Genomic DNA, 21866 nt, shown 5'->3' with positions numbered 1-21866 from the left:
AATAAGACCCTCAATATTTATTGAAAGGAGCATCAAGCTCATTACCATGCCCATTCACCACACTGTGAAGTTCATCATAGTTTATTTAATGGAGCCTAATAAACTGCATGCTTTCCCACGATGTTGTGCTAAAAATAAATTCGACATGTACTTTACTCACATAAATAGGTTAGATGGAAACCGGGTTAATGTAATCCATTTTGAGGATGCTTGAATTATAGTTTGGATGAACGTGCGCATGTCTACAGCGGCCTTTTGAAGTAGCCTATATCAAATTAAAACATTGTGACTGGTTGTGCTTATGCCATATATAAAAGTTAAATTATACATATTTAGGGTGTATTGAAGCGTTAGGTTCTAGGTTCGCGAGGAATAGCCGCTCGGATTGGAGAGTAGGCAGAGCATGATGATGAGAATGATGATCTGCGGGACAGCGCTTCTCAGTATCAGAAGTAAAAAATACAGCCAGACTGGCCTGCTATTGTGCCTTTTTAGACCTTATAAACTGTCGAGAGTAGACCCACAACTGATCCAAGTAAAATGAAACATTCAAATCCCAGTGCTTTTGCGCTGTTATTCAAATGACATTTTCATAGCAGAATCTTGTACTCACTTGAAAACAACAACGTAATGTTCTCTCATGCGCAATGATGCACTTGGCCTGTCCGCTGCCTATCAAATATTCCTATTTGTTATTGTGGCTATTTGTTATTGCGGATTCATATTGAAAATTGATGCAGCTTTGAATGTTTTTATGTGTGGTATGATTGATATCTGCCTATTGCAGATATGTCCAAGAGATCCACCTACCACTATTGTCACTATGAATGGTGGTAGAGGGCAGGATAGGCAATTGGGGACAGATCGTAATTGACTGGGGGAGGGGTGGTCCAAAATAGGGGAGGGTTGTCAAACTTTTTGTTTGTGCTTTGGAGAAGGTTGTGTGTTATCTTTATTGGCCAAAGGGGAGGGTAGTGCGTTTTTTCCCTGGTTTACATTTGCTCTTCTGCTTGTATTTTCCCTATAAAAAATGGCTTGACTTACTTTTGATGTGAAAAATCTAATCACATGTTATTTGTCACGTGCAGAATACAACAGGTGTAGTAGACCTTACCGTGAAATGCTTACTTACAAGCCCCTAACCAACAATGCAGTTCAAGAAATACAGTTAAGAAAATATTTACTAAATTAACTAAAATAAAAAATAAAATAAGTACCACAATAAAATAACAATAATGAGGCTATATACAGGGGGTACCGCATCAATGTGCGGAGGTACAGGTTAGTCGAGGTAATATGTACATGTAGGTAGGGGTAAAGTGACTATGCATAGATAATAATAATAAACAGCAAGTAGCAGCAGTGTAAAAACAAAGGGCGGGGCCAATGTAAATAGTAGAAGCCGTTAAGGAGCCTTTTGGACCTAGACTTGGCGCTCCGGTACGGCTTGCCGTGCGTTAATAGAAAGAACAGTCTATGACTTGGGCGACTGGAGTCTTTGACAATTTTTGGGGCCTTCTTCTGACACCGCCTATTATATAGTTCCTGGATGGCAAGAAGCTTTGCCCCAGTGATGTACTGGGCCGTATGCACCAACCCCTGTAGCGCCCTTCGGTCGGATGCCGAGCAGTTGCCATATCAGGTTGCATGGTCAGGATGCTCTCTATGGTGCAGCTGTATAACTTTTTGAGGACCTGGGGACCCATGCCAAATATTTTCAGTCTCCTGAGGGGGAAAAGGTGTTGTCATACCCTCTTCATGACTGTTACACTTATAAAGTTTAGAAATGTTTGTGAAGGTTTGGTATGGTGTGGCTATTATTGACCTTTAGCTACTGCAGGCCTATGATAAGAAGGCAGTGCGCCCCGTCGCATCAACTGACTCCGACAGTTGAACTTGAGGTGAGGAAGTCTGTTTCAGGCCTACCAGAGTTAACGAATTAGCCTCCTTCTGTACGTCTATATCTGTATAGCCTACACGGTAGCCGTCTGCCATAAATAAATGCATGTCGGTGTCATAGCATACCATCGGCATATCTCTATCTCTCTCTGGGGTTATACATAAGCTTCTCTTCCTTTATATAGGCTATATATACACTACATGGTATGTGGGCACATGCTCATCGAACGTCTCATTCCAAAAGTATTGGCATTAATATGGAGTTGGTCACACCTTTGCTGCTATAACAGCCGCCACTCTTCTGTGAAGGGTTTCCACTAGATGTTGGAACATTGCTGCGGGGACTTGCTTCCATTCAGCCACAAGAGCATTAGTGAGGTCGGGCACTGTTGGGCGATTAAGCCTGGCTCGCAGTTGGCGTTCCAATTCATCCCAAAGGTGTTTGATGGGGTTAAGGTCAGGGCTCTGTGCAGGCCAGTCAAGTTCTTCCGCACCGATCTTGACAAACAATTTTTGTATGGACTTTACTTTGTGTGCAGGGGCATTGTAATGCTGAAACAGGAAAGGGCCTTCCCCAAACTGTTGCCACAAACTTGGAAGCACAGAATCGTCTAGAATGTCATTGTATGCTGTAGCATTAAGATTTTGCTTCACTGGAACTAAGGGGCCTAGCCCGAACCATGAAAAACCGCCCCAGAATGTTATTCCTCCTCCACCAAACTTTGCAGTTGGCACTATGCATTGGGGGAGGTAGCGTTCTCCTGCTCCAGAGTCCAACGGCGGCGAGCTTTATACCACTCCAGCCAACGCTTGGCATTGCGCATGGTGATCTTATGCTTGTGTGTGGCTGCCCGGCCATGGAAATCCATTTCATGAAGCTCCCGACGAACAGTTCTTGTGCTGCTGTTGCTTCAAGAGGCAGTTTGGAACACGGTAGTGAGTGTTGCAACCGAGGACAGGCGATTCTTACGTGCTTCAGCACTCTGCGGTCCTGTCCTGTGAGCTTGTGTGGCCTACCAACTCGTGGCTGAGCTGTTGTTGCTCCTAGACGTTTCCACTTCACACTAAAAGCACTTACAGTTGACCGAGGCAGCTCTAGCAGGGCAGAAATTTGACGAACTGACTTGTTGGAAAGGTGGCATCCTATGACGGTGCGACGTTGAAAGTCATTGAGCTCTTCAGTACTGGCCATTCCACTGCCAATGTATTCCCAAACCTGCATCCTTTTTTTGCAATACGGTACTGAAGTAAAACTGCAAAAAAATTGGTCAAGTAATTAACTTTATGTCCTGAATACAAAGCGTTGTGTTTGGGGAAAATCCAACATAACACATGACTTAGTACCACTCTTCATATTTTCAAGCATGGTGTTGGCTGCATCATGTTATGGCTATGCTATTCATTGGCAATGACTAGGGAATTTTTTATGATTCAAATAAATGGAATAGAGCTAAGCACAGTCAAAATCCTAGAGGAAAACCTGGTTCAGTCTGTTTTCCAACAGACACTGGGAGACAAAATCACCTTTCAACAGGACAATAACCTAAAACACAAGGCCAAATATACACTGGAGTTGCTTACAAAGGTGACATTGATATTCCAGAGTGGCTGAGTTACAGTTCTGACTTAATTCGGCTTGAAAATCTATGGCAAGACTTGAAAATTGCTGTCTAGCAATGATCAACAACCAACTTGAAAGAGCTTGAAGAATTAAAAAAATAATAATGTGCAAATATTGTACAATCCAGGTGTGCAAAGCTCTAAGAGACTTAACCAGAAAGTCTCACAACTGTAATCGCTGCCAAAGGTGATTCTGACATGTATTGACTCAGGGGTGTGTATTCCTATGTAAATTAGATATTTCTGTATTTAATTTTTAATACATATGCAAAATAAATTCCCAAAACATGTTTTCACCTTCACTATGGGGTATGTGTGTAGATGGGTGAAATTATTGAATCAATTTTGAATTCAGGCTGAAACAACAAAATGTGGAATAAGTCAATGGGGTATTAATACTTTCTGAAGGCTCTGTATGTGTGCTGTGCATATATGTACTGTAATATAATGTAGGCTATGTCTGTGTATAGGCTATGTGTATGTATTTATTTTTCTGGATTTTCTTGGCATTTCACTGTCTATCTAGGGACAAGCACTGATAATTAGCGCAAGCTAACGTGTTATGGTGCAATGCATTTTACTGTTGTAAACGTATCATTGTTATTGCATCTCTCCCTACCCAAATTATATAATCATAATATAATTAATTATGTGTAATTGTACTTCTAATCCTATTTGATTTTTTTTTTAAACTACAGTACACAGTTGAGCTGCGTAGACCACACACTCCAAATGCATATGAACTTGAAATCCAACATTCTGCTGGCAGCAACTCCCGAAAGTCTCTGCCTCCACCTGCTGGTGGATAAGCAGAAGTACGGAGCGAAGGACCCCTATGTGCACTCTCTCGCTCTAGCTTTCGCTCTCTCCTCAATGAATGAAATCCACCATCGCCACACCTCCATGCAAGGACTGTCTCGAGCGCTGCCACTTGTCTCAACCACAGGTATGCGCCTCTCACTCAACTCTGCGAAGACATTAGTCAACAAATGCCGCTACTTGGTGCTTTTATCCATTTTTTCCCCCATGTGAATGAATGGAACATATTTTCAAACAAGACATCGCTCAAGAGTATTTGCTGAACATAGCTGAGAAGTTCACATTTGATAATAACTGATTTAAAGCCTGACCATGGCGACAATTGGAGATTTCGACCCGCTCAACTCAACCGTACCTGCGACCAAGATTGAAGTTACCGTCTCGTGCAGGTAAGATAATCATGACGTATCCAATAGTGTCATTATTGAAAGAAAATGTTAGATATAAACGGTTGATAATGTTGTGTAATGATAGATTATCAACTGGAATGAGTGCTGTAGCCTACATCTTAATTTGTATGGAGCCATTTGCGTTTCAATATATTTGCGCATAATTTGTGTAGGTTACCACAACTAGCCTATCTTCAAACATATGTAGGCTAACAGTCGTGATTTCAAACCATATTCGTTTAATAAGTGTATTTACATCTCTGTGCAAAACTCTGACTTTTGTAAGGAATTTGCATTAACAGTGAGTGAAGAGCTACGTGGGGGTGCAGCAGCATAACGGTATTTATTCTGAGTGACTTTGAGAGAGCCCCAACGCACGCAACTCACACAGATCGGATAGGCTATATATATTAATACGCAGCCGTCCACTACATATAGTATACAGCGCAAGAGCACGGTTGGACAGGTTCTTCCCACTGGGCACAGACATAATGTCAACGCCTTGTTTTCTTTTACATTTGGTTGAGTAGTTTTCAACTAATGTAAAGTCAACGTGAAATCAAAAAAACATTTCACCATGTCATTGGATTTAGGTTAAAAGTTGGCTGAAAAAAAAAACATGTAATTCCCTCATCTTGATTACTTTTTGCAAATCCAAACAGTTTTCCACGTTGATTCAACGTCATCACATTTCATTTTTGTTGTTGAAATTACATGGAAACAACGTTGAATCAACCAGATTTTGCCCAGTGGGTTATGACATTAAAATGAGCTAGAGAGGGTGTGTGAGATGTAGGAGTGGGTGCTTACATTTATTCAGGTGTGCCGTGCGCACTTATTTTCGCAGGGAGAAGAATTGCCTAGGTAGGCTACCACTGGAATCAAGATTCTGTTGATTCTTAATGTATGACCGGGCAAATACAAGTATAGACTCTACACAGCCTACTTGTCTTATATAGCCTAATGAGCACTTGGTGCTCCTTGGTGCTTATTTAGTGGACTCTTTCACCACTCGTGTCTACTTGAAAAATGCAAGTATGAGGCGTATAAAATAGGCCAAATGTAAAAAATAAAATAAAATAAAAAATACTGGGTCATAAATGATCCAATTTGGGTTATTTTGACCCAGCACGGTTGGGTTACTTGATTTGCCCCAAAATGTGGTTAGTTTGACCCAGCAGTGGGTTGCTTTTTCTCTTTTGCTGGGCTATTGTTATTCATGTTTTTTTGACCCAGCAGTGGGTTATTTCTTACTTTATTGCTGGGTTATTTTTTTCTACCTTCTCTCTATTACAAAATCCATTCATTTTCTAAAGGTACAAATACTTCTAACAATAACAACCAATGTTACGACGCCACTACACAGTCTATTAAATTCATAAAATGAAATATGGCCAATCATGCCAAATTGTAGATAAAATACAAAATGTTTATTTTCAGATATTAATTTCAGCTACAAAATGAAGTCATGCAAAAGATAAACAAATACGGAACACACAATTAAAAACAACTTTAGAAGCACAATCCATAATTTGAAAATCACAGCAGCCCTACCAATTAAAGCCGAGGAAAGGGGCTGAAGAAAAGTAAACACTTTACCCTCCACCAACCCCTACCAGGTATCAATTTTCAATAGGAATTTATGTAAAACAACAACGAAACATAAAGTCTTCTGCTCTAGAGTCTGCCCTTTCACGATGGTGAATGGCAAGGAGTAGAAGTGATTGTCCCCGAGGGTCAGAACGAAGGGTTCTTGTTCTTTTGGTCGCCTGGCGGAGATATTCAGCCATATTGATTCCAGCCTGGGGATTAGAGAATATGATTATAAAATGTTGAACAATAATCAAGACACTAATCACACTCATATTGTGGCCTTTCCTGTTGCTCAGAACAAACTATACTCCTATACAGTCTTGCTGTGTGCAGGACCTTAATCTGCATTTAGTTGAGTCCAGCCAGGGGTAGGAAGAGTACTGAAATAGCCTACTCAAGTAGAAGTACTGTTACTTCAGTGACATTTTACTCAAGTAAAATTAATGACTTTGAAAAATACAAGTACTTGGAAAAGCTACTCAATTACAGTAACGCTAGTATTTGTAATTAGTTACTTCCCACCTCTGATTTAAAGTATTCCATATTAAATAATATTCAATATTCCAAATGTGTACTTACTCTGCATTATGGCTTTCGGGCCTCATCAATGCTTGGGCGGGCAGTCATCTTTCCAACTCGTTACACTGGGGTTGGGAAATACACTCTCAGGATCATGTTGTCTTTAGTATCTGGGGGACAAATACATAACAAGCTTTTAGGGGACAGCCAAAACGGATAAACGTGGATGAACATTTGAGACACTACTTTCATTTCAATATGTAGCTGCCTGCACTCTACACTGGGGGTGGGAGAAACACTCAGGACCATGTCGTCTTTAGTATCTGGGGACAAAGACATAACAAGCTTTTAGGGGACAGCCGAAATGGATAAACGTGGATGAACATTTCAGAAACTACTTTCATTTTAATATGTAGCTACCTGCATTCGGTACGCTTGGGGTGGGAGAAGCCCTCTCAGGGCCATTCAGCCTCTAGTATCTGGGCAGTGGGGAGACATAACATTAACACAGTTTAAGTAGAGTGTCAAAATGGATAGCTTCAATTTGGGACAATAGAGACAATCCTTTCATTTCAATATAACGTTAAAGTAACTGTCAGTATCCAGACTGAGACTAGCTAACCAGCTAACTCAGAAACAATTAGGCTATACAAACATAGAATAAATGTACCACCATAAAAACATCAGTTATAAGCTTGCCAACTAGCAACAACCATGTTAAATGTACTCAGAGACAGGGAATATGCCTAGCTAGCTTCATAAAATCTATAGCTAGCTAGTTAGCCAGCTAAGTTAGCAAATGTTAGCTAAGTAGCTAGCTAAATCTCAAGCGGTTATTTGCTAGCTAGCTAGCTTGCTAGATAAGATTAGCTAAAATTGTCAATGACTGAGATAATTACATATTATGATAACTAGGTCTATTTAACCTGAATGGATAATTAGTCATGTAGGCTAGCTAGCTTTTTACTCACCGCCTTGCCCATTTGTCCATCAAAAAAGTAATTCCACTCAGCGCTGGCTGCACTGTCTGGTAGACTTGCTGCACAGCTGCAACGATCCTCATTCACGAGCTTGACGGATGACGTTGATTTTCTGGATTTGGCTGGAGAATTAACCCACCCACTCAGCCAAATCTCAATAACCCAGCATTAACAACCCAACCTTGCTATTTTTAAAGAAAACAACCCAACGGTCATCCAAACAACCCAGCATTTTTTGTGTACAGGTGAAAATACATTAATTATGTTGCTTTCATTATTTACATCTACATTTTTCCCTTTAGATGTTGGTTGAATCACAATTCCCCTGATAAACTAGGCTAAACATACATTTGAATACAATCCCCTTGATAAAAGTAGAGTATAACATGCAGCTCATGACATCTGTTCAGAGACAGTTGAAAACAGTTTAAAAAAGTGTAGATTTCAGTGCATTTTCAGCTACAGATATTAGTTGAAAGAAATAGCGTACAAAGGCCATTTTCTTTAAACAAGCATGTTTGGGTGGTAAATGTAAAGAAGTTGGCGAGTTTAGCGTTTTCAGCCTACCTTGTACCAGTGAACAGACAGGGCTGGTCTAGAGGGGGGAGGGGGAGGGTGACAAGGGGGGTTTGTCTTCATTCCCTGACACTGACAGGATGGGGTTGGGTGAATTCCCCCATGAAACACTCACTCCATGGCAACTGGGCATCAGAGTGTACATGAGAGTGTAGAAACCCACAGGGTTGCTGCTCTGTCTTGACAGCAAAATGCAGCAAAACACATTAATAATCAAAACAAAAACGCAAGTCCATATAAGGTCATAACAGCACACTAAGACCTATTGGTGAGCCAATCAAGACAGCGCTAGCCTATCAACAGAGAGTGACAGATAACAAACAAGGATGGGGTATTATGTCAAATGTAGACTTATTAAAGTAGACTTATTATTAGGTAACCTTTAGAAAACCTTATCTGTGCTTATTTATATGTTCTGACTTTGTACTTGTAAATTATGTCACACACAACAAAATCAATCACAATTATACAACAAGCCTACGTTTCTCAGTTTTGATCCCATTGAGCCTACATGGAGAGAAACTCTTTTCTCTCTTCAGTTCAGTTACTCTTGTTGTCCTACAGCAGGACGGCTTGTGTTCTCCCTTCATCAAAAACAGGTGTCTGTCAGCCTACCAGATGTTGAATGATGTCTCTCCACCTCGGAGTCTGAACTCGGTCTGATCTGAGAACACATTGCAACATCAAATAGGACGGGCTCTTCCACCAATTTCTTTCATCACTCTAGTTTGAAAGATAGATGTCAGCTTGATGTCCCTCAAAAGCAGACTAAACTTTTGATTCGTGAGAGATGCGTGGCATTTAGATTTTTTTTGATTATGACAGCTTCGGCATCAAAGGTAGGCAAACGTTTAACATTAAAACGCCAACATTTTGCTCTGATTTATGCCTTAAAGGGGCAATCCGGGATTTGAAAAACAACAAAGCATTCAACTCGCCACTAGTTTTTGTAAACACCTGAGGGATGGGCTAGGAAAAATGTAAACACTCTTAAATGTATAAACAGGCCTCCCGGGTGGCGCAGTGGTCTAGGGCACTGCATCGCAGTGCTAACTGCGCCACCAGAGTCTCTGGGTTCGCGCCCAGGCTCTGTCGCAGCCGGCCGCGACCGGGAGGTCCGTGGGGCGACGCACAATTGGGCTAGCGTCGTCCGGGTTAGGGAGGTTTTGGCCGGTAGGGATATCCTTGTCTCATCGCGCTCCAGCGACTCCTGTGGCGGGCCGGGCGCAGTGCGCGCTAACCAAGGGGGCCAGGTGCACGGTGTTTCCTCCGACACATTGGTGCGGCTGGCTTCCGGGTTGGAGGCGCGCTGTGTTAAAGAAGCAGTGCGGCTTGGTTGGGTTGTGCTTCGGAGGACGCATGGCTTTCGACCTTCGTCTCTCCCGAGCCCGTACGGGAGTTGTAGCGATGAGACAAGATAGTAATTACTAGCGATTGGATACCACGAAAATTGGGGAGAAAAGGGGATAAAAAAAATAATAAAAAAAATAATAATAAAAAAAAAATGTATAAACAGAGCTATGGATGCAAGAAAATCTAAATGATAGATGTAACGATGTTTTGAAGCTGTACGGTGTTTGTTTTCAATCAGATTGTTTACAAACAATGCAGTAAAACAACCTTATATTTCGGGTTCTGATGGGGTACGATTGTTGAACTCAGCTCATGAGGCATTTATAAGTTATATTCTCCAAGAAGCAATGGCTATATATAATGGCTATAAATCAATAATATATATTATATATAATTGATTTAAAAGTAAAAAAATGCTAAAATGTATCCAAATGTTGACCCAAAGTGTTTGAGATCCCAGCGACTGTGGGGCACATGTTTTGGTCATGCCAATCTTTGAGTGGCTTCTAGGACCTCATTTTTTAGGCATTCTCACATATGTGTAATACAATTGTTAGCTCCAACCCGTTCACTGCGATTTTTGGGGTACTTCCCCTAGACCAGAATGCTACCACACGTTGATGTCATCACTGCCTCTGAAGAAGGTTAGGTACACTGTGCATGGGTTCCGACAAAAGTTTGACTTAACCTGGTCCCCATTAATACAATACGTGGAGAGCCTTTACTTAGTGTAACTTGCGTATTTTGGTAAGCAGTCATGTCTGTTCTAGAGGCCATATATTGTGCTGATAAGATTCAACTATAATTATGATACCGATTTTTATTTTTATTGAACTTTTTCTGTTACTGTTTGTTTCTGTCCTATTTAATTGAATTGACTTCTCTATGATATCCTTGTATGATGCCTTGGTGGGTGGGTGGGTGAATGGGAGGGAGGGATTGGAGGGAGAGATGGATGGATGGGGGAATGAGGGGTTGGGTTGTACTGTTTTTCTGTTCTCATATCTGAAAATAATAAAGTACAATAATGGTTGTACCAATCCCAGATTGCCCCTTTAAACATCCTGGCCTCTGTACACTGCTGTCTTGGATAAGCTCGCTGTCCTCGGTTGAAGCTACTGATAAGCGTTCTATAGAGTTCATGCTTATGTTCCCTCCATTTCTCTCTCTCCCTCTCCATCCTCGAGGCAATCCCTATTCCCCCAAACTCTCCCTTTCCCTCTTTCCGAGCTTCCCTCTGCGTCTTCTTACTCTCTCTCTCTCTGTCTCCTTCTTTCTATTCCCCTTCTCTCTTTTCTTCAAGGTTTAACCCACTGATGTCTCACATGTTTCCCTCAGTAGTATCGCTTCGAGCCATTGCAGGGTGGGAACCAAATGAATTTAAATGGATTACTCTACCCATTCAGACTAAGACGCATGACACACATTGTTAAAGAGAGTAGGAGAGGGTAAGATAGCGTTGAAAGAGCAGGGATACAGATACCAGAGAGACCCTGTGTGTGTGTGTCTTTGATTAAAAATAAGAGTAAACGAGAGAGAAAGTGTGTGTGTGTGTGTATGAGCACACACGTGTGTGTTTATGTGTGTTCTTGAGTGTGTGTGTCTGTGTGTGCGAGAGCTCTCTGTCTCTCGCTGGTTTCTTATATAAGAGCTGAGGCGCCTGCCACCCAAACGGAGCTCCAGTGAGATCCTATTAGACAAGCAGAGCGTGGCAGCCACTGCAGGAGTTTACCTTGATTACCGCCAGAAGAGGATTGTTTCAATGAGTGGCCCGTAAAATACATTTCCCCCCTATCTCGCCAGTAAAGCACCTATTAAACTCAAATGTCCCACTACTTTAGCTGCAACTGTTGATTTGGTACGATGCCAATTAGGGACTTGATATAGTAACAGAAGTAATAGAGTTCCAATCATTTCTCATATATTTCCCATACATATCCAATTTAATGATTTGCTAGAGCTAGAGTGAAGCCTCAACCAACCAGAATAGACATTTTTTTTGTTATGGCTTCTTTTATTCAATCATTATTTTTCATTTTCATTATTATTACTGTTTATTATTACAATCATTCTAGTAAGCCCTAGAATATGCATTCTTTAATCGATTCACTTGTTGTTATGGACCAACCTCAATTGTGACCGACCTGCTCGATTCGGTCTTATGTAGCAAAATTTGAAATTGTGTTTTTTACATTGGATAAAAGTAGATAGAGCTAGAAAAGTGTATATCATACAATACAGTTGAGGAACAATGGGAAAGTAATTTACCTTTGAAAGTTGCTAAACTTGTAACCTCACTTTTGAGAAAATGGCCCTTGAATGTTTTGGTAAACCTACTGGAGAGCTCTTCTTTGTCTACACCCATTCAGCATCGTTCACACCCTATTAAGCCTTAGCCCCACCGATCTCTTTAAGGATTCACATGTGAGACTATGGACTAAACAACCAAAGATTTCAAGATTAAACATTTAACATTTAACATTTAAGTCATTTAGCAGACGCTCTTATCCAGAGCGACTTACAAATTGGTGCATTCACCTTATGATATAAGGCTGGTTTATATTACAGGTGTGTTCGTAAATTTAATCTGGAGTGCCAGAGTGTGCTCTAGGCATTCTTAAACTCAGAGTGTTGTCAGATTGGCCGTTCGTAAATTCAGAAAGTTTCGCTCTCGGAGCACACACTGGACGCTCTGGCCGAAAAAAGTAGGGCTGATCCAAGCGTTCTAACCTAAGAACAGCAGTCAAGCACCCAAGCTAACTGGCTAACGTTGGCTAGCTTGCTAGAACAGCTGGCTAGAACAGCTCACTCTGACCATTTTACTCGCCCGAGCAGAGCTGGTTAGGCTGTTTTTATGTTATCCAGAGCGTTGGTGACTGCAACTGTGCTGCTGGCAGCAATTTAATGACGCTTTTTTGCCAACGTTTACTGACACCGGCCATATTCAACAGGTGTTGAGCGTTCATAAATTCGTCAGTTATTCTGCACTCTGGCACACTCAGACGAGAGTGATCTGAAATCAGAGTAGATAGCCAGTGCGAATTTACCAGTTACGTCTATCGACAGTTGTCACAGTGAGATCATCAACATTCCATTGAAATAGAGTCTTTTGTTTAGACATGTAGCTAGCTCAACAATGAACCATAATCCCAACTCTTAACATTACTACCCTGCATGAATCTATAGGTAGCTAACCAAATAGGTTCAATATTAGCTAGCTAACATTAGGCTATAACTAGCAATGCAAATGGCTCTAAGATACAAATAATATTACTACACAGATCATACACGTAACGTTAGCTAGCTAGCCAGCCAACTAACTAGCTAACAGTACATTTTAACTTGAAATGAAAACGACTTTCTGACTAAATTCGAAACGTGTAATATCTGAAAATGTAGCTAGCTAGACTCTCTTACCTGTGTACATGGATGGACGCTGCTCCCTCTCTGTCATGGATACCATGGTTGCTCTTAGTTTGAAGCTGTAATCCGGAGCCTTCTGTGTGTTCTCTTTTCGACTCTGTCTGCATATTTGCAATCAAACGCCTGAATTTTCTTCATCTCCTTAGCTATCATACTCTAATTCCACTGATTTCAAAACTCGGTCCTCCAGAAAGTGGAGAGCAACACTTATGCAGTTCTACCACGTGATTGTTATTAAGGTAATGAAAGTTCATATGTTCCAGAAGGCATTTCTGCCAAAAAACTGATTTATTTTGATTTAAAAAAAAGTTTACTTTAAAATGGCGCTCCGTGAAATAGTGACGCGCGACATATGCCTAATTTCTTGAAATGAGTCACAATTTATGTTTATGAAAGCCTCATAAGTATCTCTCTATCATAGCATAATGTGCATTCTGCTGTCATATTGAAGGGTATTCCAAACCAAATATACTTAATTCTTATGGCTCAAATTCCGTTAACGGGATCAATTTGACAACGTCCGGTGAAATGGCAGAGCGCCAAATTCAAATTAAATTAATATAAATATTAAACTTTCATGAAATCATACATGCTATACACCAAATTATAGCTACACTTGTTGTTAATCCAGCCAATGTGTCAGATTTCAAAAAGGCTTTACGGCGAAAGCAAACCATGCGATTATCTGAGGATAGCACCCCACTAAACAAACACAGACAATCATAATTCAACCCGCCAGGCGCAACACGAAACTCAGAAATAAAGATATAATTCATGCCTTACCTTTGACGAGCTTCTTCTGTTGGCACTACAATATGTCCCATAAACATCACAAATGGTCCTTTTGTTCGATTAATTCCGTTGTTATATATCCAAAATGTCCATTTATTTGGCGCGTTTGATCCAGAAAATCACCGGTTCCAACTCGTGCACCATGACTACAAAATATCTCATAAGTTACCTGTATTCTTTGTCCAAACATTTCAAACAACTTTCCTAATACAACTTTAGGTATTTTTTAACGTAAATAATCGATAGAATTTAAGACGGGATAATCTGCGTTCAATACCGGAGTAAAACAAAGTGGAGCGTGCTTTCAGGTCACGCGCCTCAACCACAACAGTACACTTCACTTGACCCTCGTTCTGAACAGGGCTACTTCTTCATTACACATAGGAAAAACATCACCAATTTCTAAAGACTGCTGACATCCAGTGGAAGCGATAGGAGCTGCAAGCAACTGCCTTAGAATTCTAGATTCCCATTGAAAATCCATTGAAAAGAGAGTGACCGCAATTTTTTTTTTCATGGATGATTTGTCCTCGGGGTTTCACCTGCCAAATAAGTTCTGTTATACTCACAGACATCCTTCAAACAGCTTTAGAAACTTCAGAGTGTTTTCTATCCAAATCTACTAATAATATGCATTTCCTAGCTTCTGGGCCTGAGTAGCAGGCAGTTTACTTTGGGCACGCTTTTCATCCGGATGTTAAAATACCGCCCCCTAGCCTAGAGAAGTTAACAAAAATATAAATGCAACATACAACAATTTCATTGATTTTACTGTTACAGTTCATATGAGGAAATCAGTCAATTGAAATAAATATATTAGGCCCTAATCTATGGATTTCACATGACTGGGAATACAGATTTGTATCTGTTGGTCACAGACACCTTAAAAAATATGAGCTTCATAATGGGCCTCAGGATCTCACTGTATTTTTGTGCATTCAAATTGCCAAAATGTGATTGTGTTCGTTGTCCGTAGCTTATGCCTGTACATACCATAACCCCAACGCCACCATGGGGCACTCTGTTCACAATGTTGACATCAGCTTATGGTAGAGAAATTAACATTAAATTCTCTGACAAAAGCTCTGGTGGACATTCCTGCAGTCAGCATGCCAATTGCATGCTCCCTCAAAACTTGAGACATCTGTGACATTGTGTTGTGTGACACACCTGTCAGGTGGATGGATTATCTTGGCAAATGAGAAATGCTCACTAATAGGGATGTAACCACATTTGTGCACAATAAGCTTTTTGTGGGTATGAAACATTTCTGGGATCTTTTATTTCAGTTCATGAAACATAGGACCAACACTTTATTTGTTGCGTTTATATTTTTGTTCAGTATATATTCCTCAATGTTGATGGATGAGTCCTGGGTAAATGAATCTCCAGTATTCTCTAAACAGTCCTGCAGCATTGAGTCTGCCGCCTCTGTCCAGCGCCTCACTATTTTCTGTGTTGGTGGCTCTCTCTTTAGTTGCTGCTTGGCTAGTTAAATAAAGGTTAAATAAAAAAACACAACTACACTTACCACTGTTTGGCTGAATAGTCGATTCAGATTTTTTATATCAGAAAAATAAGTTTGTCAAATATGCCGCTTCCAGGAGGTGCGTTACCCCTTCCACGTTGTGAATTATGTCCAGAGAACTCATAACCCCTCATTCTTTATGCCTTACATAATAATGTTGAATATGGTTATGTGAAATAAGTAGGTGGTAAATGTATTGCAGTCGTAAAACTATATAATCATCTTTGTTTGGGCACTGCGAAAAGCAGTGTTTTAAGTCATATAGTTCCAGTACATTATTCAACAATCTTCCTATGATGTGAAAAATCATCGCCTCTTTTACTTTGTTCAAACAATCCATGCTTGACAGGTTGGAGTGAATTGTACTTTTTTATTAAGAATTGTAATGTTTTGTACTCCGTCCTCTACCATCTTACGTTGCTTCGGCCTGAACACTACCTTTGATATACATATTAAGGCGTGTACACGTGAGGGACTTGGTATAGAGAAGCGTGGGGACATGCTCTACCGAAGGAAGGGGGTAGTGTAGCGACCTTAACCCAACACGTAGTGACCTCGTCAAGAGGTTCAAACCTCTTGGTGCAAGGTGTTGGCCTGACAGTCACTGGACCTGGGTTCGAGTCCAGGTCGGGGTTACCCCCTGAATTCGCTAAACTAAATAGGTGGTGAAGCTTTTTCTCAAGAGACAACCATAGCGTGCTCTTGAGGTGACCTCAGTGGTTTAACAGAAGATAACAAGTAGGTCAACACTGAGCTGGCGATGGGGCGGCGGTGTGAGAGAATGTCAATCACAGCAGGGGTGCACTCTGATTGGATGTGTTCTCCTCATGTCCCCATTGGGCCAGGAAGGGATGAGACAAGTAGGAGAGGTAGTCATTCTCACAACAAAATGGTCGATCCAGACCCTAGAGTCCCATTGAGACCAAGGTCTCTTTTGCGAGAGAGTCCTACATCTTACAATTACATAACAATTACACAATCATGTCAGCATAGGAGCATAGAAAATTCACCAAGAGAATACAAAAATAAAAAACACAATCATGAAAATCTTTGGACACTGTGTTAACTAACCTCCAGACGAGCTTCAATGCCATACAACTTTCCGTCCATGGCCACCAACTGCTCTTAAATGTAAGTAAAACTAAATGCATGCTTCAACCGATTGCTGCCCGCACCTGCCCGCCCGTCCATCATCACTACTCTGGACGGTTCTGACTTAGAATATGTGGACAACTACAAATACCTAGGTGTCTGGTTAGACTGTAAACTCTCCTTCCAGACTCACATTAAGCATCTCCAATCCAAAATTAAATCTAGAATCAGCTTCCTGTTTCGCAACAAAGCATCCTTCACTCATGCTGCCAAACATACCCTCGTAAAACTGACCACCCTACCGATCCTCGACTTCGGCGTTGTCATTTACAAAATAGCCTCCAATACTCTACTCAACAAATTGGATGCAGTCTATCACAGTGCCATCGGTTTTGTCACCAAAGCCCCATATACTACCCACCACTGCGACCTGTACGCTCTCGTTGGCTGGCCCTCGCTTCATACTCGTCGCCAAACCCACTGGCTCCAGTTCATCTATAAGTCTCTGCTAGGTAAAGCCCCGCCTTATCTCAGCTCACTGGTCACCATAGCAGCACCCACCCGTAACACGTGCTACAGCAGGTATATTCTTCCTTTCTTCCAATTCTTCCTTTGGCCGCCTTTCCTTCCAATTCTTTGCTGCCAATGACTGGAACGAACTGCAAAAATCACTGAAGCTGGAGACTCATATCTCCCTCACTAGCTTTAAGCACCAGCTGTCAGAACAGCTTACAGATCACTGCACCTGTACATAGCCCATCTGTAAATAGCCCATCCAACTACCTCATCCCCATACTGTATTTATTTATTTATCTTGCTCCTTTGCACCCCAGTATCTCTACTTGCACATTCATCTTCTGCACATCTACAATTCCAGTGTTTAATTGCTATATTGTAATTACTTCGCCACCATGGCCTATTTATTGCCTTACCTCCCTTATCCTACCTCATTTGCATATGCTGTATATAGACTTTTTCCTACTGTATTATTGACTGTATGTTTGTTTATTCCATGTGTAACTCTGTGTTGTTGTATGTGTCGAACTGCTTTGCTTTATCTTGGCCAGGTCGCAGTTGCAAATGAGAACTTGTTCTCAACTAGCCTACCTGGTTAAATAAAGGTGAAATAAAAAAAATATTAAAATAAAATAAAAGATACAAGAAATGTTCCATACACACAAAAAGCTTATTGGGCACACATTCTTTTTACATCCCTGTTAGTGAGCATTTCTCCATTGTTAATATAATCCATCCACCTGACATGTGTGGCATATCAAGAAGCTGATTAAACAGCATGATCATTACACAGGTGTACCTTGTGCTGGCGACAATAAAAGGCCACTCTAAAATGTCCGGTTTTGTCACCCCACACAAGCCACAGATGTCTCAAGTTTTGAGGGAGCGTGCAATTGGCATGTTGACTGCAGGAATGTCCACCAGAGCTGTTGCCAAGAATTTTATGTTCATTTCTCTACCATAAGCCGCCTCGAACGTAATTTTAGAGAATTTGGCATTAAGTCCAACCGACCTTACAACCACACACTTGTAACCACGCCAGCCCAGGACCTCCACATCCATCTTCTTCACCTGCGGGATCGTCTGAGACCAATTATCCAGACAGCTGATGAAAGTGAGGACTATTTGTCTGTAATAAATCCCTTTTGTGGGGAAAAACTCATTCTGATTGGCTGGGCCTTGCTCCCCAGTGGGTGGGCCTGGCTCCCAAGTGAGCAGGCATATGCCCTCCCAGGCCCAGTCATGTGAAATCCATAGATTATGGCCTAATTTATTTATTTGAATTGACTGATTTCCTTACGTGAACTGTAACTCAGTAAAATCGTTGAAATTGTTGCATGTTGCATTTATACTTTTGTTCAGTATACATCGTCAGTCACAGGCTTCATTAGGAAATGTGTTGATGATGTTATACCTACAATAACAATCCGGACATACCCCAACCAAAAACCCGTGGATGAACTGAGATATCCATACCATGCTGAGAGCCCGGACTGCAGCATTCAATGTCATCAGAACAAACCCAAATGACTCAGTAGCGCGAGACACGTACAAGGAAAGTAGGTACGAGCTCCGCAAATCCATTAAGGACGCAAAAAGACAATACAGAATCAAACTTGAATTGATGTTTCGACAACAAAGGACTGCAGACTAACATGGACTACAAAGGCAAATCCAGCTGTGTGGTGCCCACCGAATCCTCCCTCCCATATGAGCTTAACACACTCCACGCTTGCTTCAAGGGAGACAATGCTGAGCCATCCAGGAAGACTGTAGCTGCTCCGGACGACCAGGTGCTTTCGCTCTCTGAGGCTGACATGGGGAAAACTCTCAAAAGAGTGAATACTCACAAAATTGCTGGCCCAGATGGCATCCCTGGCCAAGTGTGTGCTGACCAGCTGGCGGGTGTCTTGTTCCTGTCCCAGGCTGTAATCCTCACGTGCTTCAAGGAGAACACCATCATCCCAGTGCCCAAGAGAATACAGGTGACATGCCCAAATGACTATCTCCCCGTCGCACTCACCCCGGTCATCAGTAAGTGCTTCGAGAGGCTGGTCATGGCCCACATCATGGCCATCACACTGGACCCACTCCAATTTGCCTACCACTCCAACAGATCCATGGAAGATGCCATTTCCATCGCTATTCACACGGCCGTAACACATCTGGACAAGAGGAACACATACAGTATGTGAGAATACTGTTCATTGACTACAGTTCAGCATTCAACACTATTGTTCCCTCCAAGCTCGACACCAAGCTCAGAGTCCTGGGTCTGGACACCACTCTCTGCAACTGGATCCTGGACTTCCTATTGGGGAGACCACAAAAGCTTGAGTATTGGCAACAACACCTCCTCCACACTGACTCTTAACACAGGGAACCCCAGGGGTGTGTCCTCAGCCCTCTGCTGTACTCCCTGTTCACTCACGACTGCGTGGCTTTGCACGACACCAACTCCATCATCAGGTTTGCTGACAACACCACAGTTCTAGGCCTGATAGCCAACAACGACAAATCAGCCTATAAGGAAGAGGTAAGTGAACTGGCATTGTGGTGCCAGGGCAACAACCTCTCCCTCCATGTCAGCAAAACAAAGGATTGGATTGTTGTCTTCAGGAAGCAGAGGAGGGAAAATGCCCCGATCCACATCAACAGGACTGCAGTAGAGAGAGTCAGCAGTTTTAAGTTCCTCGGCGTCCACATCACTGAGAACTTGAAATGAACCAACACCACCACTCTTGTCGAGGGCACAACAACGTCTCTACTTCCTAAGACGGCTGAAGAATTTCGGTATGCTACCCTGGGTCCTCTCCAAATACTACCGCTGCACCATTGAGAGCGTCCTGACCGGTTGCATCGCAGCCTGGTACGGGAATTGCTCCGTCCACGACCACAAGGCCCCCCAGCGGGTGGTGAAGACGACCCAGTACATCACTGGGACCGTGCTCCCACCCATCCAGGACATCAACTTGAAACGATTCTTGAGAAAGGCCCACAGCATCATCAAGGACCACACACACCACAGCCATGAGCTGTTCACTCCCTAACCGTAGGGCCTACGATATCGGAGGATGAGGTCTGATACCAACAGGCTCAGAAACTGTTTCTATCTACAAGCCATCAGTCTGCTGAACACTTGAACTGGACAGACCACCTGCTCTGATTCGCCGCACCTTAGCACACATGCACTCACTCATGCACACAGACACACACATATACATTCATGCTACACACACATCTCAACAGCTGCTACCAGACTCTTCTTATGATTGCTAAATACTGCACAATTTAAACACTTGCCCTGCAATCCCCTCTTCCCCCAAACATGTTTAAATATTGGACTATAAATGGTGCCTTCCAGTATTATACGTATGCTAAAATATTTATTATAAACTGGGTGGTTCGAGCCCTGAGTGCCGATTGGCTGAAAGCCGTGGTAAACCACGGGCATGACAAAAACATTAATTTTTACTGAATTACGTTTGTAACCAGTTTATAATAGCAATAAGGCATCTCGGGGGTTTGTGGTATATGGCCAATATACCACGGCTAAGGGCTGTAACCATGCACTTTGCGTTGCGTCGTGCGTAAGAACTGCCCTCTGCCGTGGTATATTGGCCATATATCCACATCCCCTTGGGCCTTATGGCTTAATTATATTCTATTGAGCCATTTACTTTTGTATTCTTTTATTATACAATGTTGTTGCATTATCGAGAAGGAACCTGCAAGTAAGGATTTCATTCAATGGTGTATACCATGTGTATCCCGTACATATGACTATACCAAAGAAAAGCAGAGCAAATCCCCCAATACATGTTCCTTCATTTGCCAGCAGCTACCAGCTACACCTCACCAGCCTGAGACATGCATACACACAGCTTCCTCTGAGTCTAAAGCCCCTGGAGGATCCCACCCCTAGAGAGGTGTTATATCCCCCCTTCCCTTCTCTGTCATCCTGGTCTTCAGTTTAAAATGGCAGCACTCTCTATACAGGCAGTTACAGGTCTCACACAGGAGTGGGAGATTCAATTGTGGTTATTTAATTTAACAAACAACATTTAAGTAAGGTCTATGTCTGCTATTCATTGTGTTATCCATGTACTGTATGATGATAGGCAAGACAGCACAAACACATCTGGCACTCAGGCTAGCATGACGCTCAGTTTGTTATCTTGTTTTGTGTCATTTCTAACTTCCCACCGTCTCTTTCATTCAAACAGGAACCTGCTGAATATGGACACCTTCTCCAAATCAGACCCTGGTATGTGTTGCATGTTTTACAAGGGTTGCAAAGCCTTTCTTCTAAATACTTACAAATTATTATGATAAGCTTATAACCAGGGTTGGGGTCAATTCCATTTCAATGAAAAATGTTAAGTCAAAATGTATATCAAATTCCACATTTTCCTCATTGAAAAGCATTAAAGATAATTTGAATTTCAGTATACTTCCTGAATTGACTGGTATTGAAATGGAATTGTCCCCAACCCTGCTGATAACATAATGCCATTCCATCATCTGCATAGCATGTATACCATATAGATGACATTCTACTGTTCCAATTCTAATTCTCAAAGTAGAACAATTGAACAGATTCCATAGTACCCCAAATACCAAGATGCAGGCATGTCCAGAAATAGGGCTTCACCTGTGCAGATCACATGCCCCTTTGTCCTTCCAATCTCCAAAATACATATACAGTACCAGTCAAAAGTTTGGACACACCTACTCATTCAAGGGTTTTTCTTTATTTTTACTTTT

General features: G+C 41.8%; 1 protein-coding gene across 1 annotated transcript in view; it reads left to right on the top strand.

The window, feature by feature from the left end:
* Positions 1 to 4650: 4650 nt before the first annotated feature.
* The window catches only part of LOC120026419 (copine-9-like), a gene marked incomplete at its 3' end in the record, with an annotated part of 199560 nt that continues 182344 nt past the window's right edge, over positions 4651 to 21866 (top strand). Inside the window, exons 1-2 of the mRNA XM_038971280.1 lie at positions 4651 to 4727; positions 21326 to 21366. Of these exons, the coding sequence (XP_038827208.1) occupies positions 4651 to 4727; positions 21326 to 21366 (118 nt within the window). The remainder of the gene's footprint in view (positions 4728 to 21325; positions 21367 to 21866) is intronic.

The sequence above is a fragment of the Salvelinus namaycush genome, chromosome 2 (genome assembly GCF_016432855.1).
Source record: "Salvelinus namaycush isolate Seneca chromosome 2, SaNama_1.0, whole genome shotgun sequence".
NCBI lineage: Eukaryota > Metazoa > Chordata > Actinopteri > Salmoniformes > Salmonidae > Salvelinus > Salvelinus namaycush.
The sequence above is the reverse complement of the archived record's forward strand: the minus strand, read 5'-3'. Positions and strand labels throughout refer to the sequence as shown.